General features: G+C 43.2%; 4 protein-coding genes across 5 annotated transcripts; 3 read left to right on the forward strand and 1 right to left on the reverse strand.

The window, feature by feature from the left end:
* Positions 1-255: 255 nt before the first annotated feature.
* LOC130137701 (protein RGF1 INDUCIBLE TRANSCRIPTION FACTOR 1-like) lies at positions 256-2,593 on the forward strand. The gene is made up of 3 exons (XM_056309634.1): positions 256-526; positions 740-889; positions 2,372-2,593. Exons 1-3 carry the CDS (start codon positions 353-355, stop codon positions 2,591-2,593), a joined length of 546 nt encoding a protein of 181 aa, XP_056165609.1. The 5' UTR covers positions 256-352.
* A 1,695-nt stretch (positions 2,594-4,288) lies between these two features.
* Positions 4,289-8,306, reverse strand: LOC115670671 (cyclin-SDS-like). The gene is made up of 7 exons (XM_056310096.1): positions 7,031-8,306; positions 6,800-6,946; positions 5,981-6,147; positions 5,419-5,547; positions 5,065-5,236; positions 4,708-4,752; positions 4,289-4,502 (listed from the first exon to the last, which is right to left on the reverse strand). Exons 1-7 carry the CDS (start codon positions 8,060-8,062, stop codon positions 4,458-4,460), a joined length of 1,737 nt encoding a protein of 578 aa, XP_056166071.1. The 5' UTR covers positions 8,063-8,306; the 3' UTR covers positions 4,289-4,457.
* Positions 8,307-9,194: 888 nt separating this feature from the next.
* Positions 9,195-15,217, forward strand: LOC115670690 (vacuolar fusion protein CCZ1 homolog B-like). 2 transcript variants are annotated; one of them, XM_056309875.1, is made up of 10 exons: positions 9,195-9,622; positions 9,818-9,911; positions 10,013-10,196; positions 10,471-10,580; positions 10,712-10,747; positions 10,835-10,930; positions 11,075-11,530; positions 12,880-13,035; positions 14,005-14,234; positions 14,693-15,217. In XM_056309875.1, exons 1-10 carry the CDS (start codon positions 9,441-9,443, stop codon positions 14,721-14,723), a joined length of 1,575 nt encoding a protein of 524 aa, XP_056165850.1. In that variant the 5' UTR covers positions 9,195-9,440; the 3' UTR covers positions 14,724-15,217. The 2 variants fall into 2 exon arrangements, with proteins under 2 accessions (XP_056165850.1, XP_030447872.1); XM_030592012.2 differs by lacking the exon at positions 10,712-10,747 and having other exon boundaries at positions 9,198-9,622.
* A 5,146-nt stretch (positions 15,218-20,363) lies between these two features.
* LOC115670856 (vacuolar iron transporter 1-like) lies at positions 20,364-21,675 on the forward strand. Its single transcript, XM_030592229.2, has 4 exons — positions 20,364-20,602; positions 20,792-20,877; positions 20,984-21,098; positions 21,194-21,675. Exons 1-4 carry the CDS (start codon positions 20,364-20,366, stop codon positions 21,489-21,491), a joined length of 738 nt encoding a protein of 245 aa, XP_030448089.1. The 3' UTR covers positions 21,492-21,675.
* The last annotated feature ends 5,180 nt before the right edge of the window (positions 21,676-26,855 follow it).

Consider the following 26,855-nt stretch of genomic DNA (forward strand, 5'->3'; position numbering starts at 1 on the left):
ATTTCCTCATCTTCTTGTCCTCTCGGATGTTTCCATCACTGAAAGAAAAATGGTGAGAGATTAGGGTTTCTGATTCGCGGTGTTTCTTGATGATTCGAGGGTTTTTGCTTCTCCCTAAATGATGGCACTTTCACTGTTTATTTTTTGTGATTTTTTTCAGCTTGATGGTCTGGCTTCACTTCACCTTATGATCCACTTCCATGCCATCGAACTCTTTTATGACTCCATAGGTTTGTTAATATTATTTCAGAGAGGACGAAAAGCTTCTTCGCCCGAAGGAAAGAAGAGGCCGGAATGGCTGAGCGATCTCCTGCGGTGCGGCTTCTTTGGCCCGTGCAGCCGCCACTGTGAGATGCCGAGGAGCGAGCAGAGGCTCTACTGCATGGACTGCAATCTCGCCATCTGCAAGCACTGCGCCGCCGACGACCATGGACACCATCCCCGTCTCCACATCCTCAAGTACAAGTGCGACAACGCGGTTCGCGTCCAGGACATGCGCAGCTACTACAATTGCTCTGAAATTAAGGTTTCTACATCATTTTTCTTATTCTGACATGAAGAGAACGATTTGAAAACTCGAGTGCAAGACAATGTCTATTGTGCTTGTGTTGCTTAATGAAAATCACTCGATTTCACGCATTGCCTGGGATTGGATAGTTGATTTGTCAATGGGTAATCAAAGTGATCTTTTGTGATCTGATTTTCTTTCCAAATAATTGTTGGGTTTCTATGCATGCAGTCGTACATAATCAACGAGGACAAAGTGGTGCTCATAAGTCCAAGATCTCCATCGGAGACATCGGAGCAACCCAAGAACTGCCGTTCGTGCGCAGCTTGCGGCGTATCCATCCAACGCTCGTCTGATACGTACTGCTCCATTGCTTGCAAGGTACGTAGTTCGGTCGCCAAGTATGTGTACACAACTGTGACTCGCCAAAACGTATTATATCATATGTTGCGGAAATTAGATTTAACTCGATCATCATAACGACAAATAGAATGTGATTTTATTTGTTTTATTACTAGCTGTTGGTTGTGCTTTTTATTTCTTTTTGCCTTACTTAATGTTTGTTTTCTATTCCATGTCCATATTTTATTGATTTACTAAATTTCTCCTCCTGCTTTCTCTTCCATTTTTGTTTATGTTGGAAATTTTCTTGCATTCCATATCTCTTGTACAGTGATCTTATTCCATTGGATTTTAGCATCACCTTCTTTCATCGAGTGACTCGGCCACTTTTTAAGGTGGTAAATGGGTGGGACTGAGTCGGGTTGGGATCAGATCATAAATAAGTCGACCCGTTTTTACTTATTTAAGTTGTATCCATTCATAGCCCATGCCCACCTATATATCCTATTTCCACTTAATCATTAGATTATATATGTGAATAATGGAAAAATAAAATTCAAGTTTAAAAAATATATATGAGAATTTTAGCACATTAAAAGAAATCAAAGTCGAAGAAATATTGTAAAACTTACAAATATGCAACTACGGGTCTGTGGTTCTTTCTAGACCACGGCAAGGTGGTCCCTGTCACCTTTGCCAAGGCGAGGTGGCCGTTAGGGATGGTCATCAAAGGCGACGATGGCGGCCATCATCAAGATTGTTTGCCTCCGGCCACCACCGTGATGTGGCCATTAGGGATGGTCATCAAAGGCGACGGCGGCATCCCTACTCATTTGCCGCTCTTTTATGATGGATTGTTTTTTCTTTTCAAGTTTTGATAATATTGGGTTGAAAATTGTTATGGTCCAAACACATCCAAACCTATATCTATTTGGGTTTTATTTTTTAAAACCCATTTCAACCTCTTTTAGAAAATTTTAGATAACTCATTTAACATGGTTCAGAAAATATGAGTTAAAAATTCTGTCATACTGGTTTGAGATTTTGTAAGACTTATCTGCTAGCGCAACGACTCGGATGTTAATTTTGTGTGATTAGAGACGTATCCAAAACCCAACTTGTCTTGGCCTGCTCCAGATTCGGGGGTAAAGAAGCTCGTGCAACTGCAAATGTTAGAATGTCGGACTAGGTGGAGCAGTTGGAAACCATCTTGTGACATCTCCCACAAGCCTATAACTAGGCTTTGTCATTTCGACTGAGCCCCTTCATGAACGTAAGATCTAGCGACCCCCTTCATGAAGATATTAGCGACATGTTTCCTCCGTCCTAGTAACCGCGGATCACCCTCCGCGACACAATACATGCGGAACGCGTTTATCTCAATCGAGTTTTGGTATAACCTCGTGTGCATGCGTTTGGAAAGTTACTATCTTGACGATGGAAGTACAATAACAAAAGGTAAACCGCATCGACGGACCTGATGAGGTAGTTTGTTTATGGCTGTTTCGAGGAACTGCGCAGGCGTCGTCGGAGCCGGCGGACCAGCAAGAGAAGGCCGCCGACGAGGGCTCTCGGAAAGAAAGCAGCACGATCACATTGCACAATGGAAAGGAGGAGTCGAGCAGCAGCCACGAGAATGCTGGTAATGCTCGGAGCGGCGGCGACGAGCCGAGGCGGTCGTTCAGGCCGAGACACCGCCTGTTGAAGAGGAAAGGGATTCCTCACAGGGCTCCCTTCTTTTGACCGGGAGAACCTCAAAGTTTCCAAACCACGAGCCGATCTAGCAATATGCTTGCTGTTTGCTTTTGCAGCTCTTGTTGTGTTTTCTTTGGTTTTAGTTGGTCCAGTTGGATTTAGAGGCCCATTGCTTTGAAGAAGCGAAGGTGGGAAAGGTCGGAGTCCTCGTGTTTTTTTTCGTCTTTCCATTTGAATCCATTCAGTTCAATTGATGGCGGGCACGGATCTAGATAATTCTTCTAGCTGTTGCAAAATTCGGTCAATGATCTTTTTAGTACTTGACGTAGTATCGTTACGCTTAGAATCGCAGTGAAATTCTAAAGCGCTACTAATGTACTGTATCATAAGGTGATATAATCAGTTTTCATTGGTAGATGAACCAACTGCTTGCCTTGCGCATTTGTACAATTTTTATTGCACTTGGTAATCTATTACTGGATACTAGATTTGAGAATATTTAAGATGTTATTTCGCGGTTAAGTAACAATTTAATTGACCGGTCCTCCCGTAAAATTTCGATGCACTTTTGATAAACTCATTATTTCCGACGATGGATTATGAGCTATCCACTGGGTCCACCTGTAAGATGTTAAAATACTTGATAATGTAATACTAGACACTAGTCTTCGCGATGCAAAACTGTTTTCGCAGTGGTAAATTACTAATTAATAAACGGGGCTCACACTTCGTAACCTATCACTAGATGTGGCTGTGAAAACATTATTGTTTAAATAGAATGTTACTAACTACTTGCCTGGCCCGATTGTTGAGTTTTTATGGCACTTAGTAATATACCACCAAATATTAGATTTCAAAATGGTGAAACTAGCTTGTTCTTCGGTACTAATTGGTTGACTAGTCCACTTATCAATTTTTAGAATACTGGGTAATCTGCTGTAGATGTTAGAGCAGTAAAATCATTATCTTGTTGGCAAGCCATGGACTCATATTTTAATGTGAAATGCATTGGTAATGTACTACAGGATATTAGATTTGAAAATAGTAAAATTATTCATTTGTTGGTAAACCATAAATAGTACACCGGACAAAGAAAAGTTTCCAGTCGCGAAACATTGTTCCGTCTTTAGGTGCACGGAACACTACTTGTCCTTAAAAAAAGTTCATAATGAGGCCGTCAGCTTATGAAAGAACTTCTTGCGAAGCAATGGCATTGGCATGGGGTTCCCCGATTTGTTTTGTCACTCCTTCCCTCTCGATGCAGATAACACTTGACGGGTTATGGGCTTTTGAAGTCCACAATCCCGTTTGATGAGTTGAAAAACCGTTTGTGGATTTTTCAGTAATAATACAGATGTGAGATGTTTATACGTATACTTATCCAAACGGTGATCGCAGATCTGTCTCCCCTTTTAACTTTTGAAGTTACATCCAGATCAATGGTGATGAGGATGACGAGTAAATGCGGCTTTAGGTTGGTGAGTTTCTTGTATAAAGATAATTTTCCAATCCTTCCTTTCATGTGTTCCTTTACCTGAAGGCAATAGGAACAAATACAGGATGCAAAACGCATTAAATAGCAGACAAAGGGAAAAGTCTTATCATTTCGAAGCCACAAAAGTCAAAAGCAGTCTATCTTTATGTTGATGGAGACCCACGCTGCTTTCAAATCTGCCACTAACCGATCAAAATTGGCAGCTGCGAAATGATGTAAGGAATGTGCAACGGTTGTTATTGAGACCATTAAAACAGAATAAAAGAATTGTATTTCATCTAATGTATTGCCCACTCGGGCTTCAGACATAATGAACTTCTGTAGTATATGAAAAGAATGTTTTTTAATCAATCAATTTGTATGGATATAATGGAAAGCAGAGAGTTTAATTGAACATAAGGCTGATTTACGGCGTCGCTAATCTGCTACTTCTGCAATGTACTTTGCTACCCACTGCAAGCTCTGCCAAGATTAGAGCACACTGTGTCATTGGTTTTAATTGAGATGCTGAAAATTTAAGAATAGATTAAACATAATGTGTCATGGAGAATGCTCTAATGCTCTGATGGGTGCATCTTTGCAAATTAGAATGTCACATATGCATGGCGAAGTGATGTGAGAGAAAGAAGTGGGCTGAACTCGACTAATTATGAACCCATAGACATACCTCTATGCATCTCACTATATCATCACCTTCTGTTCCGAGATGAGTCTGTAAAATCAGAAGAGTATTAAGAAGGTAGAAATGAATGTAATCAATTCCTATATTGGATCAGTCACTCAAAGTGCAATGCCATTAAATTTTCTCTGACAAACAAGAAAACTGTAAATGATATAATAAGACACGGAGAATCCTCGCCAAAGCAGATGATGTTTCATTGTATCATGTTCGGCTAACTTGCGGCATATTTAAAAAGCTTTGGTGCCTCGAGCGACAATTTAGCTATTGAAGTCTTCAAAAAACACTGGTGCTTAAACATGTCACATTCATCCAATGAAGCTGCTTTAAGACAGGTTTACTTACCTGCATGACTCGCTTGCAGGATGCATCTTCCACTGATGCCAGGATGACCAGCGCAGCTGCAACTGTGGAAGGCCAGTAGGACAGCTGCTCATGGTCTAGCAGAGCTAAAGCTGCCAAGTTTATGGCCCTCTTATTCACTCTAGCATCAGCTCTTGCAGCTCTTGAGTAGAACCTGCAATCGTTTCTTCATATTTCAGTGATATTCAGCAAAATCACTTTCTTTACACAGATTATTCAAGTGATTGGAATTTGAAAAGTCTCAAAAGTGGGTCCAACACATGAAAACACGCAAAATGAAGAGAAAAGAAAATAAGTCTGCCGGTCGAGGTTGCGCAGACAAGATATGGACTGTACCATAAGAAGTTGTGCATGGTAGGCAATGCACACTGAAAGTTGAGAACCTCTAGTACCAACCACTCCATTGCCACCACTTCGCATCTGCTGTAGTTGTCACTCCCCACACGGAAGTTCTTTTGTCTTACGCTGAAATACCAGTACCATTTGCATCTGTTAGGACTCAGCATAACCCAATTGGGTGTCTATCATCCACAAATGAGTTATGCAGTGGAGTGATTGTAAGTCACTACTGGCAACTCGGACATAGTGAAGGTTGAGATGATTGGCAATTCCTTTGCGATGGGAAACCTTTGAATTTGTTCATGATGTATTTCCTAACGGTCTGCTACATGTAACTGAAATTACCCAATTCCGTGAACATTCTAAATGTGGTGTTGTCTTAAGTTATGGCGAAATGATTGCTGGGAGCTGGGCATAAGTAAAAAGGAGATTTGTAAAGATCGAGGTCTTGAGCATCTTTACATTTGCTAACCGAAAGGCCCAAAGCAATTATTGGCTTCTAAGGAGGGCTTTGATTGGCATCCCTCTATATGAAGACGAAGGTAAGAAATCTAATTACCTGTTGTAAGGTTGATTCTCCTCAATCCTGGTGGCTAGGGTGAGACAGGCTATTCCAGCAATTTGAAAGTTCCTTCGCTGTTTGAAGTATCCTTTACTAAAGAATCTGTCAAAGAGGCTCACCCCTAGAAACAAAGTCTCGTTGTGGAGCTCTCTTGCAGTAGATTGCTGTTGACATGGAATATCAAACTTAGAAGAGGTCAAAGGAAGGTCCACAGAAGGATCCATGTAAACATATAGGCATGACGTGTTGTCCAGCTTGAAGCAATCTCTTATGTACAGGCATGGATCTTACAGTAAGGAATGTCCGCGGTTATCTGTATGTCATGCGAAAGTAGTTTTTTTTTTTTTTTATAACCGAGGTGTCCGGGCCAGCTTGTGCGCACCTCGACTATTCCTCGGGGGAGACTAGCACAGCAACCCACCGCCATGGCCCCCCACTTAAATCACAAGTGCTTAGCTGGGGAATCGAACCTGGGACTAGTGCGCCTAATCACACAATCCCGAGTACGCCCAAACCAACTGAGCTACCCATGGGTGGGTGTCATGCGAAAGTAGTTTCTACAAGCAATATATGCAAATTATAAATGGATCTCAACATATCAATGCAATAATATCGGAGAGAAAGAGGAAGAAGAGCCCTTGAATTCAAACTCTATGAAATTGCATTGGCCAATCCGATGTGTGCAAAGCAAAACATCTTAGCGTCTTCTACAAAACAATCGTGAATTGATATGGCATGTCTTGGCCATCGACATGTGTATCTAATTAAAGATGAGGGTGGAAAACGTGGACCTAACTGACTCTGCGAGTAACTCACCTCAATTATCCAGTGAACCATTCGTGTCCTTTCCTTGAGCACGGGCTCACCGTATTCCTCGACGTAGTTCCGCAAGAAGACTTCTCTCCTCTCTCTGTTTCTCAACAGCTGGTAGCTCTCCGCATCCTCCTCGTCGCCACACCCATGCTAAAATTCAAGTTTCCAAAAACAATAATCAAATGCAAAATTTCAAACGATGAAAATCGTACGCGCCGTACAGTAACAGCTTACATTTACTTGGGAAATGAGACTCCAAGCTTTGCGGTTGTCTGAACGGGTACTCGATCTCAAAAATTGCTCCCTGTACTGGATGAGCAAAGAGAAGGTTGGAGAAGGATTCGAATCTTCATCTGATTTCTCGGAGAACTCAGGTCCAGATTCAGAGGAAATCGACAGAATGTACTCGGAGGAGTATTCGTCCGAGTTTTCCTCGAATAGCTCCTTTTGTAGCTCGGAGAATGAGTCGAGATCGAGATCAGAAGAGTAGTCCGAGATGCCGTCGTACGGGATTTGCTCTGTGCAGGCGAGGTCAGCGTCGTAATTGATGTAGCTTGGCTTTTGATCGACAGTCGATTCCGACTTTGAAGCGGGTAAACAACCGGCGACGTGATCTTTTGACGTTTCGGAGAAGATCTCCGACGATGCTCTGTTCTCATGGCATTCGACTGCAAGCGTGTCGTCCTCCAATTCGGCAAATCGGAAACCGCTAGTTGCCTTAGAGCACAAGTCAACGAAAGACGGACGAGAGACGACCTCATTTTCAGCATTTCTGTTCCTCGACAATTCGCTGGAGAGCTCACCGGACGTCGCCGGCTCATGCTGGTGAACGCAAGAGATCTCCGACCGCGCGATCGACTCCGAAGCCGCATTCTCTCTGAATTCCTCCAAACCGCGGCAGGCTCCGGTGTCCTTCAACTCGGAGCTCTCCTCTCTGGAATCGACCTCGAAAGACGAACCGGAGCACGTCTCCGACACCGAGGCCTCCGCGACAGCTCCAGCAGCTCCGCCTTCGCCCTCCGCCCGCCGCCTGCACGACGGCCTCGCCGCTCTCCTGAGCTCGCAGTCGCCGCCTCCGGCAGCAGCATCCGATCGCCGCTTCCGAGTGCTCCCGACGGAGGCTTCGCCGTCCAGGTAGCTGGAATCCACGGAAGCGGAGATGGTGGAGTCGCGCGAGAAGCAAGGAAGGGGAGAGAACTGCGACCGCCTCCTCTGGGGAAGCTTCGACCGGAGCATCCTGCGTATCGGCGGCGGCGGCGGCTTCATTTCCCAGCGGGTTCCCTATCCGGCTCGGCTCCCGCCGTCGTCGGAATTGAACTCTGTCGAACTAGTTCGAGCTTCGAGACAATGCCGTGTTACGAGTTTGGTGATGGAGGACGACTCAGAGAGAGAGAGAGAGAGAGAGAGAGATTGGTTATGGTTTTATGGAATGTTGTGAAGTGATCGCAGTGTAGTGAGGAGGAGGAGTAGCAGAAGAAGAAGAAGAAGAAGAAGGAGTAGAAGAAGAGGCGGTTATGGGAGTTCGGGGAGTGTGGTTTTACGTGGGTTTAATGTGGGGGGTGGGAAGTAACCAAACCATCACGTCGTGAAGGGGGACGCGATGTAGTGGATCGCTCCACATCTCCTGCGCTGAACTGCGGGATAGACCGCGGCCGTCGATATGATCGACTCGGTCATCGTGCGGCCCGCACTGGCCCGGGACGTGGGCCCCACAATGATATCGGGAATTGGTCAGGAGCCGAGATGATTTATGTGTTGCCTGGCTTTATTTCATGAAAAACTCAATACGAAACGTTTGGAATAATATTAGCGGACGGAAAATATTTCGATCATCCATAATAAATTCCGTCTAAGTATTTTCGCGAGCGATGAAAATGTTTTTCATTCATTTTAATAAGTTATGCAAAGTATTATTTTTCGGAAAACATTTTTTAATTCTTTTTCTTCTCGAAAAATAAGTTTACCGGTTATCGAGTTGTTTTTGAAGTGGTTGTGCGGAATGCTCTCGTAATGGCAGTGCTGCAATTTCCGCCAACATGACGGGCAACAGATTTGCATGTGAGAGATAGTCGGTCTTGCCTTTTCGTCGGAACATATAGTATGGGGAGGCCAAATCGTTTCCCCTTCCTGCACATATAACTTGTTGCCGATATTTTTCTTTCATTTGACGGATTATTCTCGCCATCTGCACGATCAGCTTCAACGTCCTGCAAATTTTACCAACAGTAGACTAGACTCGCCCCCCCAAAAGTTGCCAAAGAAGCTTCTGCTTCTTCCTTTCTCGAATTCCCGTACGTGAGCCATTTCACTGTTCAGTTCGTCATCACCTACCGGCCATTCAAACTCCCCAACGACCCGACCCGACCCGACGCGGTGCTGCTTTGGGCGCACGGAGCTCCACATCATCCGTCGCCTTCGCCGCTTCGCTCCTGCGTCGTCTCCAAGGCGAGATTAGGTCGAAATTCTCGCGTCGGAAGACGAATCTCCGGTCCGGTCCGGCGCCGTTCGCAGATTTCCCCTCGCGCGAGCAGCGATCGATTCGTCTACGCCCGCGCGACCTTTGGATCTGGGACATGATTGCGATCGGTGCGCAATCGCGGTTCTGATTTCGGAACTCGCTCTCTAGGGTTGAATTGACTCGATAATGGGCTTGTCGTCGGTCGCGAGCAGCAGCGAGGCCATGCGGTTGTGCATCTTCGACCTGAGGAGAGGGCAAAACGAGGGGCAGGAGCTGGACAAGATCCTCTTCTTCTATCCTGCCGATTTGCCCTTCTCCGCCCAGCTCTCCGTCATTGGCCTGAGCGAGGGCCTCATCACCTTCACGAGGTTGGGCGACAGATCCCCTTTGCGAATTCTACATGGAGTGGCGTTGAGTAGTTTGATCACCCCCACTTTGTTTTAGTTGTCGAGTGCTCTTTGGCTTTGTTGAAAGTTCGTTTTTTTTTTTCGTTTGTTTCGTTGATCTGTTGGGGTTAGTGGAGTGAGCTTGCTTTGTGTTTGTTCTTTTTGTCGGGTCAAAAGGATTTTCTCTCCCGAGGCTGCTTGCGAGGTCATTGAAGCAGAGAGGCACTCTCATGTGTTCTTCGAGGCGGAACCGGATATTTGGATGGTCATGGTGCGTTTTCTGTTCCGTCTCTTTTTACGCTCTCGCATCTGAAAGCGTCGATGTCTTTCGTTCTTTACCCTTGATTATGCTTTTCTTCTTCTTTTTGTAAGATTGTTGAGAAGAACAAGGAAGCAGAAGCGATTTGGAGAGTCGACGCCTTGAGAAAGGTCCTGAAGGAAGTCCACTCTCTTTTCTTGATGTTCCATGGGCCTATAAGGTCATTGCTCGAGAAGGAACCGGCTGCGGGATTGGTCAGATCTCAGTTGTACATATTCATCATGGATTATCTTAGTGGTGAGTTTTTTTTGTGTAGTATTTTGACCATAGTAACGTTCTTAATTTAGCGTGCAAGTTATTTCCGAGCATCATATTATCTATCATTAGTTCAAAGTATTTCATCGTAAGTCACTAATTGTCAGCATTTGAAAAGCGGTCTCCATTGGATTACTGCTGCTGGGGTAATGCGAAGTTTGCTCTATCAAATGGTCACCTTTGGATTTCTGCTACTCCACTTGTGCTGAAGCTGCTGTTTCTGGCACCTCACACATGAATTTTCTCTTTGAGGCAGATTTTCTCTCTTCGAAGAAACTCCAATTACCATCATTCCGTGATTCTTTGAAGGAGCGTGGAACTGTACAGATGCTGACCGTAGGACGTGAGGCTGCAATAGAAGTTCAGGTAGGTTTTGTATAATTTTCTTATTGCACGATTCTCTGGGGAATGTAGATGCCAGTTTAACTTGATTCTTATTGACATGGCGCATTAATACTTTTTCATTGCTGACCATGATGCACTGTTGGGAATTAAAGGGCCTTCTTAATGCATTGACAAATTGGGCAGCTCCTGTAATGCTTGGTTATTTCTGCAATTTTTGCTATGCATACATTCCCGGTGGTGGATTCTCTCAAATAGTTGTACTGCTGTTTTGTCAGTCGCTTGTCAGGGTTGTAGAATCGTGCACTGGAAGCCCATCATGCCACTCGTTGCTCTTGTTTCAGGACCTTCTAGTTTCTACGACACTTTCTCCAGTATGTTTTAGCTGTAAAGCTTATTTCAATTTTCTGTTTTTCCATAATCCATTTTTATGCGGCTCTTTTGTCTTAAATTTGACAATACGGTGTACAGTAAATTTCTATCTTAACCTAGCTGTCATCATTCTCCTTTTTTCTCAGGACGACACCATCAATCTATTTACATATGCTGTTCTAAGATTGACTCCCCGTGCTCTCTCTACGGGGTCAAGCTCCTGGTCCTATCTACGTAAGGGAAGTACTGCATCTGCTGCTGCGACAGGGCCTGCTGTGGGAAGCGCAACTTCTCTTTCAGAACCTTTCCACGGTTCACGTGGTACCTCCACGGGTGATGATCACAGTCATGCCATGAGACCTCTGCAGCATGATAGATGGTCCAAAGGAAAGGATGGTTTTCTTATCACAGATATCTGGCAAGCTGAGCCTGAGAGCTTAGTTTCTGTCACCCCATCAATTTGGCTCCAGCAGACCGAAGAGAAAATGTATCTCTGTGCTTATCAGCACAAGAGCGTTACCTTAATCCTTCTGATTCCTGTGTCCTCTGTCATTAATGGGGAACAAGGCATTTTAGCAGTGAAGCAGCTAGTTTTCGAAAATGTTAGTCTTCCACTGATGTCTGTTTTAGCTGTTGTTCTTATACTGCTATACTTCTATATGAATTATGGGTGGCTAGGCATTTCAAGGTTAACTTGCATTGTGATATGCTTTTTAGGATGGCATAGTTAATCTAACAAATTAGGGGTTTTTACTGCCATTAACATTATTTCACATCTTACCTTACCACAAAAAAAAAACATTATTTCACATCTTCATATTTTGTGGGTCATCCTTGTTCATGGCTGGACAGTTTCTGGCGCTGTTTTATGTACTAGTTATTTAGTGTGAATTTCCCATCATTCTTGTGTAGCCGCCACTCTATATTTACGTGTTTTTATTGTGAGTGTCAAATTCTAGTCTACCGAGTCGTTTTGTGTTCATGCTTTGTAAACTAAGCATCTAACATATCTGTGATTCTTATTTTCTGCTATTGAAACTTTGAAGTTCAGAGCTCCATAAGTTTTCCTAGTTTGTGTTGGGTTAATGTTCCTCTCTGGAGGTATGATGGTTGTCTACATTGACATGCTGCATTGGACTCTGTGATCTCATTGTTATACACCACCATATTCATATTCTTCCATGATAGACAAAGCTGGACACAGTAAAGGAACCATGATGTCGTTATCTACTTATTGGGTTTTGTACTTTCTTCACGAATCATTCTCTGCAAATAGCATGATCACCTTACTTAAATGCCATTTGTTTAGCATTCGATGTGATTGACTTTTGTCAACTTGTGTTTGCTGATTTGGTATCTTTCAGCAAGGATTAGATATAATTTACTGGAAAAGTACTTGAACTATCTGTCTTTTACTCCTTAGAGAATTATCAGCATCAGGACTTGTCCCTCTGTCAGTATATTGAGCGCTGGAGCATAATTCGATATACACATCTTTTATCGATGTTACTTCCATGGGTCCAGTAGGTTGTGTTTGCAAACGCATTCCGTCATATTTTAGTATTCTCAGTTCTAGGTAAATTTGGATTGAGTGGGAGGACAATGCTGAAAATGACAAAAGTCATCTTGAATCTTCATGTTGGTCTCAAAGACCATTCCTTTAGGAATTAGAGAATTCATGCCTTTCTTATTGGCACTGACTCTGATATGTGAGTTGTTTCATGGACGACTTCTTTGTATGAATATTGTCCAGTTTCTTCACTGAGAAAGAGATTCCACCGGAAAAGGGTTGATGAGAATCTAAAGCATTTACATCTAGTGATTTTTCCTTACTGCTGCTAGTCCACCTACCAAAGGCTTGAGGAAAGCTTCTTGCTTTCATCCGTGTGCCATATTTGACTTCCTACTCTCCATCCATTTGCTAATTATTTTTTTTTTCCTGAATTGTCAGGCATCATTGAAGATGTTGAAAGTTGAAGAAAAGCTTTCAAAAGGATGGGGTGGTGAGAATGCATACCATGTCAGTGGGTACCGTTATTTGCTTGTAGATGGTGACAGAAACTTATCCAGGGCTTCACCGCCAGGCAAAGTTACTACGCTAACAAAGGTCAATTGCTGTAACTGTTTATTTTTGTGTATGGTCAATTTGTTGGAGATAACTTTACCCTAAGAGGCTAGCCTTTGCTGATAACAAATATAATCTCTTCCTGGGCTACTTAGATTATCATCCGGAGCTCTAATTCCCTATAAAGGGCAGGACTCGGGTAGTTGCATCAATAGATCATCAGTATAGTGCATTGACCAGAGTGCTTGGTGAGCTATATATAACTATGCAAGGATTTTCTTATTCTAAGTATGCATATTATGGAGCCTCTTCCACGGTACAATATTTAATCCGACTTTAAACTTCCTTGGGATCATAAGCAATTTATGTTCTAGGTGTAACTTCGGTGACAAATACTGGAGTCTGCACCATCAAGAGAGTGCAGTTCAGTTAGCTAATTCTTGATGTGTTCTCTTACATCCAAATTTTGTCATTTGGGACTACTTATGATTATCATAAGAACTAAATTTTTTTTCTAAGGAAGCAATTTATGGACCCTCTCCCTCAGACCAGATATAATATAACTTTAAAGTTCCTTTGGATCCTACGCTATTTATGTTCTCAGTGTGAACGAACGAAAATCATCCTAGTGAGATTGCAGTTCAATTAGCTAAGTCATGAAGGTTCTGTTATCTCCTTAAGTATAAGTGCACCTACGTTATATGGCACATGCCCATTTAGCTAGCATTTTTCCTTTTTTTCTTTTTGGGATGGGAAGTAGCTACTGAACTATTATCACATCTACTATATGTGGCATGTTCCCATTTAGCATTAGGAATATGCTTTTTTTCCCCTTTTATTTTTTATTTTTGGGAGGGGGACGAGGGGGATTTTGAAGTTAAGTTCCTTTTTTCCCAGTGGCAGTTTTGCAAGGTGGAATTCTGGCTCCTCTAAAATATTTGTGTTGTATGCTTCAGAATTCAATTGCAATTCATAAAGCTAGAATTATTCTGAGATGAATTTCTTTTGCAGGATTCTTTGCTTACATTGAGTAAGCTCAGAGAAGAGGTTGACATAGAAAAAAGCAGGGCAAGATGGGATAATGATGGTCATGAGAAAGATCTTGAAATATGCACTAGGGCTAGAAACAATGCATGGGTTATCTCTCGTGTTACAAGGGGAAAAGAGCTTTACATGGTTCTTGAGAATGCCAACGAGACCCTTCTTTATGCCTCTGATGCTGTTCAGAAGTTCAGCAACAGGTAGTGTCGCTTATGTTTTCTTTGAAATTGTGCTTTTGCCATCCTGCCAGGGGACATATAATCCCGAGACTGTTATCTTGAAAATTGTCAAGAGTAGTTCAAATGAGAATAATATGGCTTTACATAAGCCTAAAAGGAGAAACTCTTCCCCTTTTTGTCTACTTTTTGCTAATCTCATTCTATTTTCGATGTTCTCCAACTAATTATGGAAAACTTGGATTAAACCTCCTAAATCAACTGAACTTCTTGCACGGGCATTTTTTCCATTGAAGCTCTCAAAAAGTAACACTTCTTGGGACAACTTATTTATTGAATTTCTGATACTAACAGAGTTTTACGTGTTCCCATTTGAGTTTACTGTTTATCTTGGCTCTTTTGACATTTTTTCAGATGACTGAAGAAAAAGTTAAACTTAAAAAAACTTCCTTTCCTTGACCATCTGTTTGTAAATAAGCCAGGTACTGCAATGGAGCCTTCTCCTTGGATTGAGAACATTCAGTTTTGCACATTTGGAGCAATTTCAGCGGAATGATGCAAGAAATTATAAATATCCCTTGCTTATACATTTACCTGGAGAGCAGATGCAAGGTACAGGTGCCCCTCCTCTGTACATCACTCTCACTTCACTGTAGCATAGGAAAAGCTAATTATTGTAATTTGCTTTCTTCCATCTTGCTGTGCTATATAAAATTTTGGCTGTTATGCTTTTAGACTTTGGGATTCTTATCCTGAGCAGGTCATGTTGAATTCCTCTGGACTGTGACCCTGAGGACACATTATTGTGCTTTCTTCAGATGAAAGGGTCACAATGTATTTGAGCAGTAGGAGGCATCAGTACATATTTTCGCCGATCTACATGATGTTTACTGTTTAGTTTTAGTAAGCCTCATTGCCTTTTGTGACATCTTGTGTAAAAGTTTTTTTGTTCTTCTATGTGAATATCTACTCAGCGAAACGAAAATTGCATGGTAGTACTGCTTCAACTGTTTGTAATGTTTTGCTTAGATAGGATTGGATGTGAAATGTCGCAAAATGGCACGATAACAGCCGAAGCCGCCGGACTGGACACCAAATCACGTCATGCTCAGGCTTCAGTAATTGTCCTATGCCATTGGTGGAGATGAGAGAATGATTCTACCATCGTCGAACGTCTATAATTAGGCCATGAGCTGATGAATAAACTTCCTGGAAGCATATCCATTACCGTGGGGTTCGGCGATCTTGTTTGGTTATTTCTACCCTCGTCGATGCAGACAAACTTAGGGGCTATGGATGTCCGATTTCAGTTCCAACCGGGCGCGCGCAGACAGCGAAAGAGAGAGAGAGATCGAGGGAGATTTTCTCCTTTTCCCTTCAATTTGCGAGATGAATATCTGCGATTTCTTTTGTGTTCGCTCTTTTTAAAATTCAAAATTGCCAATAATATGCGCACGCGATGTGCCCTCGATGCACATCATTTGTATAACTTTTGTTCTCTCTTTTGTCGTTTGGTTTGTCTTAAATATCAGAACTTACCTCGAACATTTGAGAACCCAAAAAAGAAAAAAAAAACTTTAAACAGTTACGAAAAACGAATGTTAATAATTTCACGAATTTCTTTTTTTAATCGTGCTCGAATTATTTCAGGTGCCCCGTGTTGGATAAAAATAAAAAAACTTTCGAATTCTTGAGGAAAAACATAAATGCATGATTATGAAGGAAATAGTTCGTTTTAAATTTGTGCAAATTGAGTCAAAAAAGAAGCAGAGAAAAGGAAAAAGGGATCAAGCATCATGCTGGCTCCCCATCGCTTTCCAGTTTCCAAGAAGCGAGGGGGGCATCTGGTCTGGAAAAAGGACAGAATGACACGCGCAAGCGGTCCAATAATTTTCGAGCTTTGCCAGCCAATCGTACCCTCTCTTTTTTTTTTTTGGACGTACGTCTCTTTAATTAATTTAGGTGCGTGTGGACGACACACGGTTCATCATTATGGTCAGACGAAATGGACCCTATCTTTAATTTATAAGCCTAGAAAATTATTAACTCGCAAGGGATAATCGAACTGATTGATAACTTTCGATAAGATACGATAGATCTACTTGATTCTTGTCCCGTCTCTTCTAGATTGATTATCCGCATTAAAATTTTGTAATTCCCTCGTTTCATGTTCTTCATTATTCTTACTTATCGATTGTTTTAGCGTGGCATGATATTTCAAAAGCTGAAGAAAGGTTTGATCTTGATTTCATGGAAATGAGAATGCAAAACGATGCTAGTTTCACTCCGCTACGCCATTCTATGCATTACTTGCGTATCATTGACTCTATGGGCCCAAAACGATGCTAGATTCGTTATCAGACTGAAGTTCAAAGGACATCTCCTCTTGACCAATGCATGTTTGTGCACCAATTCCATTTAAAGAGCTCGACTAGTTTTCAATGCTTTCTCCCTTCTTTTCTCCCTTGGACGCTTGAAAATCCCCCCTGGGCAAAAAAAGCTATGAACGACACACATGATCGGTCATTCCTATCGCCTGGTGTCGAAAATTGTGTATCCGGATAGTTCTTCGAGATTCTAACCTGCGCATTATCATCGGATTCATGAAACACTCGATACATACCACGGGCTTTTCGTGGACGACCTGACATTCGAGTACAAACGAGTCTATAGCCGGATCAATCACGCCTGGTACTTCGATCAGCATCTTATCCGATGCATGAGGCTGGTAGATATATGTCGTGGACCTACCTAAAAAGCGTAAAGGTTGGCTTTACATATACGAATGTATATATCGAATTTGGACCCACAAAATGTGGATGAGCGGGGCCTGTGTCTGACATACGCCCAAAAGCGACATGTGAATCCGACGAGCGACCACGATGCCGTGCAAAGGGAGCTGACAAAAGCAGCACGGAATCTTATGCATTTACAAATCTTGTCAACGTGAAAGGCAATCATAACTTTATATTATCTCCGTATTTTCGCCAGGCCCAGGCAAGTGGTGAAGATATCGTTCACATTCGGGATGACTGTTCGAAAAGTTTAAAGCTTATTGTATGGAGATGATTACGAGGCTTTCAATTGTACTGATTTAGTCCTCAGCCTTTCTAATCATTTGCCAATTTGGTCATTCCGATCGATTCTAGTTGGAAATCGGTGACGCGAATGCCAGCCGACCTGCGTGGCTTGGTCGGCGCTAACGTGGATGATTTTCGAATTTCTTCTACCGTCCGCGAAGGCCGACCGACAGACACATTGGCAATTTTCGATCAAAATTGGCCAGAAGAGCTAAATTGGCAACTAATATTGAATCGGTCATCATACAAAAGGTATAGGAATTTTTGGACAATTTCCCCTTTCACATTCATTTTGTCAAACATAGTGCAAGCCGTGCCTCTTAAACATGCATGCACAAGATACAGAGTAAATTACTCAAACAACCTTAACCCTATTGTATGGATGTCAATTCAGTCCTAAACTTTTCAATTTTGCTAATATAGTCTTGAACCTTTGTGTGAAATAATCATTGTAGTCTTTTCGGTCAATTTTCGCTGAAAATTACACAACAATTTTAAGACTGACTGGACAATTTCTCCCAACATATGGGACAATTCTTGCTCACAGAAATTTTCAAAATTTATTTATACCAAAACCCAAGAAAGGCACATGCTTCAATTTTCTAAATTTTAACAAAGATAGAGTACCAATGGGGCCTATCTTTACCATGAGATCGTCTTCACCGCAAGAAATGTAAACGAAGAGCACTGGCTGCGGATTGCGAAGCAGAAAGTGAGACGAATTGGTCATATCATATGCCAAAAAAGAACATTCTTTATGTAAACAAAAAGCCATGCTTAGGTACTCTTTGTCACTATTCCTTAATCTATAAAGCATTTTTTTTATTTGCATTTGGAAGTAATAAAAATCTATTTGAGAAAATTAGCCCTTCTATTTGTATGATAATCACATGATTCCGGGAAAAAAAATAGCTTCCATAAGAATAATGTGTGAGGTCAAGATTTAGAAAGGAGGAACTAGGTTAGTGGAAGGAGAAACATACAAGTATCATACAAATAAAAATAAGAAATACTAGCTTTTAGTCGACAGCCAAATCTCGGTGCCATCACTTTTCCTTCCTATGTTGCCGAGCACGCTCAGAACGGCACTTCGAATCTCCAATGGCACCTATTGGATGAAAACTCGACAAGGGTTGAATTTGAGTACCGATCGAAAAATCGGCGCTTTTCTCATGAGACATTAAAAAGTTTAGGTTAGAATTAAGAACTCGAATTAAAGTCGGTGTATTTTCGTGAGATAAAATAAAATTTGACTACTTTTGAGGTACGTTTTGAGTATATCCAATTTAAAAGTCTTTTGGATGAGAAGGCGTGTCTTACACACGCCCTAGGGCTTCCCATGTGAAACTCTGACCGATGATGATTGATGACGAAGGGATGTCGTTGGAAAACGACGAAATCGAGCCAAAGTGTACATAGCTTTTTCCAGAAACAATCTACGGCGGCCGAATGTACAAGAAGACAAGTACACCCGTCACATCGACCGTACACTTACCCTACTTTTTTCTTGGAATCTCCGCAGAAAACTCTCTTAATGTGCAACCGGACAACCCATTCATTTTACCAACCTCCCAAAAGATTTAATTTAGGTTGTTTAATGGTTAATTAATTATTTTTAGTAATTCAATGTCCATTAAAGATGTTAAACGGGCCATTGTAAAGGAATATTAGGGAGTTGTAGCTACCGCCCTCACTCAAGATCGCGCGACCTTAGGCAAGCCATGTCTAGACTAGAGGCGAAGCAAATAAAGCAAACGAATCAATAACGAACAAAGCAGTAGGTATCGCCCTTGCCCAAGGTCATGCAATCCTAGGCAAGGAGACACCGGAGTCGCGTAATCTCAGGCGAAGGGTAAGCTCAGGTGCCGAATACAGGAATGGTAGAGAGCTAGACCTGGGAACAATGACGAGTTCAAGCGCAGCACTTGAGATACAATTCTCGGCGAATGCTAACGTGCCTACGTGACAATTGGCGACCGTCGGCAAGCCTCAATTTTCCAGATTTTGCCTTGACCCTCTAGACATGGCGAACCTCGATTCTTTAGATCTCACATCGACCCTTCAAATCCGGCTTGGCTGACTTGCGATCCCCGACCATCGACCCTTAAAGACACTCGACCCTGGCGATCGTCCCTCGACGACCAAAATTTGGAGCATAGTGCCCTTGGTTCAAAGATAGAGTCGACGAGTAGTGGTAGAGAGATGAACAATATCAATATTCAGGAGCAAAAAGGGAATACATAAAGTTGGTGTGGGCAAAATTCGAATAAAATTTTTCATTAATTATGGGCCCTAGTATTCCGAAAATGCTGGAATGCCCAATGCTGGTCTTTAGTGGCCTTGAGAGAAAGACCTTTGGCGGACTTCGGAAATGCATTGCATTTCCTGATTGAGCCTCCAAATTTCTTCATCAAAATATTTAGCATTTGTAGCTTAAAGGACTTTAGGATTATATTCCAAAACGGACCCCTAAACAACTAAACTTTCTTTTCGCTCTAGGCCATGTAATGAAAAACCTTGAAAACTCTCCACCCTTCTATTAGCCAATGCTGAACAGTTTTTTCATTATTAGTAAATAGGGTGAGAAGAAACGACTAGCACAATTGTCCTCTTTGAGTATTATCATAAGGATTTCATACTCTCCACATAATGTTCGGTTCATACCATAGTCACTAATTTCACCCGTAGATATACGAGCCCGCCATTGCATATGAGGTGGCAAATATTCAATGCACAATCTGTCAAAACGTCCCTCTAGGACACAGATTTGAACATGTTACCTCACGAAGACATTGTGATTTCTTTAACGCTGGGCTACCACGCTCGGTGGTGCCAATTTCGTTTTATGTGTGCTTGATGACGGAAACGCTAATATGAAAATGGTTATCAAAAGGCGTGCATCTGTCTCTTTTGTCCTTTTCTTCATAAAACCACGTTCTTTTCCTATAAAAACAACCCCAAAACCATCACCAGCTCTATTCCATTGCCCAAAGAGAGTTCAGCTTTCTCTCTGAAGTCTCCATTCTCTCTCTGTTCTTTTCCTATTTTAACATAGCTTTATAGCGGTCCATCAATGGCGGAAAATGGGCATGTAGACCTAGAGAAGCAGAGGCTGCTTCTGCAAGACCATGGGGAGAAGCACTTCATGTCCAGCGAGGTCGTCCGGGACATCATCATCGGCGTCTCCGACGGCCTCACCGTCCCTTTCGCCCTCGCCGCCGGCTTGTCCGGGGCTCAAGTGAAGTCGGGCATCATCCTCATCGCCGGGATTGCGGAAGTCGTGGCCGGTGCTATTTCTATGGGACTTGGAGGGTAATTATAACTATTCTAAATATGTTCATTGCAGTATAATTCCATGAAACGTTCATAGTTAGCTTTCTCTGTGAAGACATAGTTGGAGAAAGAGTTTCTAATTCATGTTACGGAAAAAAGAAAGGCTGCTTCGCTAATATTCTGGCTATGAAAATGACTATATTCCTAACAAGAGAACAACGCACGCAGGTATCTAGCGGCAAAGAGTGAAGCTGATCATTACGCGAGGGAGCTTAAGAGGGAGCAAGAGGAGATAGTCAATGTCCCTGACATAGGTCCCTCTCTCTCCCCCACGCTTTCATCTTTATCACTTGATTTTACTGCAAGTACTTTGGGAAAAGACTGATAGATTAAGCTAATCTTTTGAACGTTGAACTGCAGAGGCCGCTGAAATCGCAGAGATTCTCTCACAGTACGGTGTGGAGCCACATGAATACGAGCCCGTAGTGAATGCTCTGAGCAGGAATCCCCAAGCATGGCTAGATTTCATGATGAAGTAATTTCATAGTCAGTTCATCTAAAGAAATTTTAAACTTCAACCTGGGTTATCCTAATTAACATCTCGAGGCACACGTCCTGAACTTGATCCAGGTTCGAGCTCGGGCTCGAGGAGCCGGATCCACTGAGAGCCCTGTGGAGTGCGATCACGATAGCGCTTTCCTACGTCGCAGGCGGGACGGTGCCATTGTCGCCGTACATGATCCTACCGGTAGCCCAAGACGCCCTGATTGCGTCGGTCGTGGTGACCATAATCGCCTTGCTCGTCTTCGGCTTCATCAAGGGCTACTTCACCGGGAATCGACCCTTCAAGAGCGCTTTCCAAACCGCCCTCATTGGCGCAGTTGCGTCCGCCGCTGCTTTCAGCATAGCTAAACTCTTCAGGGAATGAACTCGTCCTCTCTTTTCGCTTCTTTGGGGTTCTGTTTGTGTCAATAAAGTTGGTTTGTAGTTTAACATCAGAGTCTCTAGTTTCTTTTGGTTTGATCTAGGGGACAAAATTGCCTCTTCATGATCTCCACCCAACTTGTTTGTATGTCATGCTTTGAGATTAAAGTTGAGTTGTGATAAATTGCTATTCTTGCTATGGGGTGACAATATTGTTGTACTAAGTTAAAAGATACATATAAGAAATGGAAAGATAATAAAGGAACTACTTCAAATGTTTCTTGAATCATATATGAATCATGTCCAAATGATTAGTCTATATTTAACTATGGCATACCACACCTTTCGAACTACCTAATCTCCATCATTGCACTCAAATTCAAACATCTAGCCCATGTATATTGGGTGAGACTCCACCGATAAATAATCGGAAAAATTGTCTACAAAGTCCAAATCCATTGTACGGCGGCCAATTCAAACCTAAACCATGCAATTGTACCAATTTAGTTATAAACTTTTTAACGATTTGTTAATGTAGTCATTCCAACCAATTCATTGAATGAAAATTGCTGATCTAAATGTCGGTTGTCTCACATAGCACGATCAATGCTAACAATAACAAAAAAATTGAAATTTTTTCTTTTATTTTTTTACTATTAAGGGCCAGTAGGGGTCACTAAACCTCTCCCAATGACCGGTAGGGGGCCATGTCAACATTGCTTTTAGGAAAAAGTCACAAAAAACTCCAAATTATGTCAACTGTTATACATTCACCCTAAACTTTTTTTGTGACATCAAAAATCCCAAATTGTGCCCACTATGACAAATTTACCCTAAACTTTTTCTTGTGACACAAAAAACCCCAAACTTGTACCTATGTGACACATTTACTCTTCTTCAAGATTCTATTAAGCCAAAACAACAGGCGTTTTTATTCCACTTAAGTCATGTGGGCGTCATGTCAATACTGTTTGCTTTCTGGAGTCTATATAGGAAAATTTAATCGGTTATCATTGACAGAACTTTGACGGAGGGTAAATATATCACACAGGTACTAGTTTGGAATTTTTGATATAACAGAAAAAAGTTTAAGATAGATGTGTCACATTGGCATAGTTTAGAGTTTTTGGTAGAGGTGGTAAATGGGTCAAGAACCTATATATTAACCCATAATTAATAATAGTTGGTTATAAGTGGGTTGTGTTTAGTTTTAAAAATAGACTTAAATGGGTTATTAATGGGTTACTTATTAACTTAATGGGTCTTAAATAGGTCTGTCGCGACCTCCCCGAACCGGCCCCGGCCGCCTAAGGGGTTAGGCTAATGGATTACTAAGTTAAACCTAGCTCGAGCTCTCCCAAGCCCATACCAATTCGCGACTTAAGTTTAAGTTGTTAACATGCAAATCAATTTCATCTAGGAGTCGCCACTAATCAGTTTTTGACAGGTTGATTAGACACCTAAGTAAAGCACGGGAGAAATGCTTCACTTCTACGAACCAGAGATTCAATGGGTACGGGGACTTGATTACACTAATTGACTAATTAGTGCCCTTTCGGTACCTAATCTTTGCTCAATTCACCACCTACGTGTTCACACTAATCGGGAGTCTCAAAATTCCATTCCTAACTAAGCCAAAGAAAGCAACAGTCAACGCCTAGACTTAACATGCATAATCAACTACGTGCAAGGTTAAATTAAACACGCAATTCGAAGTGTGTGAACCAAGCAACGTGCAATCAAACATGACACTAATCATACCATAGGGCAAAAAAAAAAATTCCAAAGTCTAAATAAATTTTTTTATTTTTCGAATTTTTTTAAAAAAAATTTTAATAATTTTTTAATGTTTTTTAAATAATTTTTAATATTAAAATAATAAAAATAACATAAAATCGGATCCGGGTCGAATCTCCACGTCCGACCCGGATCGGGACCGACCCGGGCGCACCGGCCCGGGTCCACGACCGGACCGGGTTCATTTATTGAGCCCGGTCTGGCAAACAAAATAAAGAAAAAAAAAGGGGCCCGGCCCGAAATTTTTTAGAAAAACAAAAGCCCAGCCCACTATAAATAAAGAAACTAACAACACTTCAGCCCAAATTCGGATTTTGGCCCACCCGCGAAAGGCCCAAGACCTAATAAAACACTAAAGCCCACACACTAAATAAAACCCTACCCGGTCAGACCCGCGACCCGACCCGGACGTGAGAGACCCTACTCGGTTCGCAGCCGCCACGCCGCGCCCAGGGACTCGCCTGAACACCGGCCACCGCCCAGGAACACCGGACGTGGAGCGCATGCCCGGTCACCGCCACACGCCGGCCGGCGTGGACGCCGGCCTCCCCGAGCCCCGGCCTCTGCGGCCGACGCTCCACCTTGGCCCGCATCGCCGCCCCGACGAGGGGCGGCGAGCGTCCTCCAGCCGGGTCGCCACCTGGCGACCGGCGACCACCTGGGACCGACCGGTCGAGCCTCGGCGAGAGGCTGGCAGGTCGATCGGCCGAGAACCGGCCAGATCCCGACGGGGGACTGGCCGCCTTACCTCACCTTGCGGTCGCGCCCGGACCGCCGCCCTACCCGCGGGCCTCCTCTGCCCGCGTCATCGCCGTGGCAACCAACTCCTAGCCGGGACCATCCGGCGTTCCAGCCCCCAAACAGAAAACGCAACGAAACAGAGACAGATTCGAGAAACGGTTCAGGCATATCATCAAACACCTTGCAAGCGTCGACGGAAGCGAGGGATTTCAAGCACGATTGAGGCTCAAACACATCCGAAATTCACACACAATAACACGCAGAGCAGTAGCACCGAGCCCGAGGTGTCACGGGCCGGAACTTGCGCAAGCCGGACGGCCGCGAGCTCCGGCCAGTGACCCCCCCAAAAAACTGAGTAAAAACGAAAGCAGGGGAGGCGGCCACGGTCCCTACCCGACTCGGCGGTGGCGAATGGAGGGCGAACGTGGTGGATCGGGCTGCACCTGCGCGCCTCGCACACCTACGAGCCGGGATCCTCGGGAGACCGACCCCGAATCGAACCCAAACCGAAACAAAACCCGGCGAGCGCTCGAGACCGGGACCTACCGTGACAGAGGATCGTCGGCCGCGGCTTGGGCACGGCGGTCGCCGGCGGAGGACCGACGTCTCTCTCTCTCTCTGGAACTCTCTCTCTAGGATCTCTCGGTTCTCTCTCTCTCTCTAGGATCTCTCTGTTCTCTCTTCACGACCAGATCTGGTCTTAAAGGACTTGGCCGGCACGTCCGCGTGGCCCCTGCTGCCGGCAGGCGCGCATGGCCTCTGCCACCGCCTGGCTGCCGCGGCCGGCCGATCTGGCGACCCGCGGATCGCGCTGCCAGCCCCCCTCGCGCCTCTGGCTCCTGTTCCGTCCATCTGTGGCGTTATGCCACTGTTCCTCCCCCGTACGTTCTGAAATGTTGACTGGGGAGGGAGAGGTGAACAGTGCGCGGGCCGGGCCGTGGGAAATGGGCCGGCCAGCGTGAAAATAGAAAAGAGAGCATGGGTCGCGCGCAATAAAAGCAAAACGGGAGGAAAAGAATGGGCCGACGAACCCGACCTGAATTTTTTTTTTTTATAAATCTTTTTTTATATGAATATGTCCTAATAGGCCTTATTAATGCAAATGTACCTAATGTCTATATGCCATGCAATTCAATGAAAATATTTTTTGTTTAGTGGTTTAAAAATTAAACCCTAAAATTTTTTATACGATAAAACCCTGAATGATTTGAGCAAAATTTAGGTGTCAACAGCTGCCCCTCTTTGAAGGGGAGCTCGAAGAGGTTCCTTTCAAAGATAAGAGACGCCTAAATTTTGTTGACAGAGGGCACGGGATGATGCAATGCAAGGAAGAGGAGAAAATAAAATAAAATCTAAATAAACGAAAAGCATAGTTTAAAGAAAAATGTGGTTTAAGGTTGGACCACAAACCTTTTGAAAGAGTGGTTTAAGGTTGGACCACAAACTTTTGAAAAACGTGGTTTAAGGTTGGACCACAAACCTTTTGGAAAGCGTGGTTTAAGGTTGGACCACAAACCTTTGGAAACGCGGTTTAAGGTTGGACCACAAACCTCTTGGAAAGCGTGGTTTAAGGTTGGTCCACAAACCTTTGGAAGCGTGGTTTAAGGTTGGACCACAAACCTTTGGAAGCGTGGTTTAAGGTTGGACCACAAACCTTTTGGAAAGCGTGGTTTAAGGTTGGACCACAAACCTTTGGAAACGTGGTTTAAGGTTGGACCACAATCCTTTGGAAACGTGGTTTAAGGTTGGACCACAAACCTCTTGGAAAGCGTGGTTTAAGGTTGGACCACAAACCTTTGGAAGCGTGGTTTAAGGTTGGACCACAAACCTTTTGGAAAAACGTACCTAGGTGTACATACCTGTAGGTTAGATCGGATTGTCTAAAGGCTCTCTGTCAGCGGGGCTTGAAAAGACCCAAACACTTAGGGGTCCTTGTCCGAGGGTTTGATAGATCGCCTATTATGTCCTTGCCAGCAGGGTCTTGGGAATTCATGAATGCTTGGATGCTTGGAATTCATGAATCCTATTGTGTCCGAAGGTTGATGTTTGAGGAAACGTCACCTGTCTTACAGGATTAGTAATAACAGGTACATGTATTCATCTAGGAAATCGACGACCGGCACTCTCTAAAACACATGCTTCAAGATCAGTTCCATTGGAGTTCATGTGTAACGATTTTAACATGTCCGCATCACCAACTTTCCACCGGGGATAATTATCATTTAAGACAATTTCCACTCATAACATGAATCATCTTGAAAATGCTAAATGAGAGACTTTCAATTAGAAAGGACTTTTGTTCACTCTCATCTAAAAGGGTTATTTTGTGAGAATCACTCTGTCTTACCATCATCACGTCGACAAATGTCCGAGTATTCTCGCAAACAGTACAACCTTACCAATCTGAGAGGTCTTCATCAGGACTGTAATATAGGCTTGGTCGATGGTTTAACAAATGAGACTGTCCAAGTCGAAGCTATGAAATAAATACTTCGAGATCATCTTCGGGTTTACAAGTCAAGAACTCTGCGAAATAGGATAAAAAATAATCTTGTTTGCACTTCTTCGAGCGATGCTTATAAACATATGAGCTCCTACGTTGACTCAAGTGCCCCAATCAGAAAAGACTTTACGAAGGACGTAACGTAGGTTAGGTCCATGGGTTGAGAAACGAAAGGATCACAGGCTCAATGATGTGTATTGGGGTGAGAGTTGGTGATCATCTTGACATTGTCACCGGTCTTCTTCTTCGCCATTGGGGATTATCCTCAGAAATGCACTATCGATCTTAACCATTTGGCACTCGTCTCCTTGAGACTTGAAGGACGAC

This window comes from Syzygium oleosum, unplaced genomic scaffold (assembly GCF_021117445.2).
Source record: "Syzygium oleosum isolate NSW1041296 unplaced genomic scaffold, Sole_v2.1 Sole_v2.03, whole genome shotgun sequence".
Lineage (NCBI taxonomy): Eukaryota > Viridiplantae > Streptophyta > Magnoliopsida > Myrtales > Myrtaceae > Syzygium > Syzygium oleosum.

Excerpts from the sequence above, each read along its gene's own strand:
- LOC130137701 (XM_056309634.1), top strand. The coding sequence starts at position 353 with ATGCCGAGGAGCGAGCAGAGGCTCTACTGCATGGACTGCAATCTCGCC. Across the intron at positions 527-739 it reads ACAATTGCTCTGAAATTAAG|TCGTACATAATCAACGAGGA; the intron begins GTTTCTACATCA and ends CTATGCATGCAG. Across the intron at positions 890-2,371 it reads ACTGCTCCATTGCTTGCAAG|GCGTCGTCGGAGCCGGCGGA; the intron begins GTACGTAGTTCG and ends GGAACTGCGCAG.
- LOC115670856 (XM_030592229.2), top strand. The coding sequence starts at position 20,364 with ATGGCGGAAAATGGGCATGTAGACCTAGAGAAGCAGAGGCTGCTTCTG. Across the intron at positions 20,878-20,983 it reads AGTCAATGTCCCTGACATAG|AGGCCGCTGAAATCGCAGAG; the intron begins GTCCCTCTCTCT and ends GTTGAACTGCAG. Across the intron at positions 21,099-21,193 it reads TGGCTAGATTTCATGATGAA|GTTCGAGCTCGGGCTCGAGG; the intron begins GTAATTTCATAG and ends AACTTGATCCAG.
- LOC115670671 (XM_056310096.1), bottom strand. The coding sequence starts at position 8,062 with ATGAAGCCGCCGCCGCCGCCGATACGCAGGATGCTCCGGTCGAAGCTT. Across the intron at positions 4,753-5,064 it reads CCTGCAAGCGAGTCATGCAG|ACTCATCTCGGAACAGAAGG; the intron begins GTAAGTAAACCT and ends CTGATTTTACAG. Across the intron at positions 4,503-4,707 it reads ATATAGTGAGATGCATAGAG|AGCTTGCAGTGGGTAGCAAA; the intron begins GTATGTCTATGG and ends TAATCTTGGCAG.
- LOC115670690 (XM_056309875.1), top strand. The coding sequence starts at position 9,441 with ATGGGCTTGTCGTCGGTCGCGAGCAGCAGCGAGGCCATGCGGTTGTGC. Across the intron at positions 10,581-10,711 it reads AGGCTGCAATAGAAGTTCAG|GGCCTTCTTAATGCATTGAC; the intron begins GTAGGTTTTGTA and ends TGGGAATTAAAG. Across the intron at positions 11,531-12,879 it reads AGCAGCTAGTTTTCGAAAAT|GCATCATTGAAGATGTTGAA; the intron begins GTTAGTCTTCCA and ends CTGAATTGTCAG.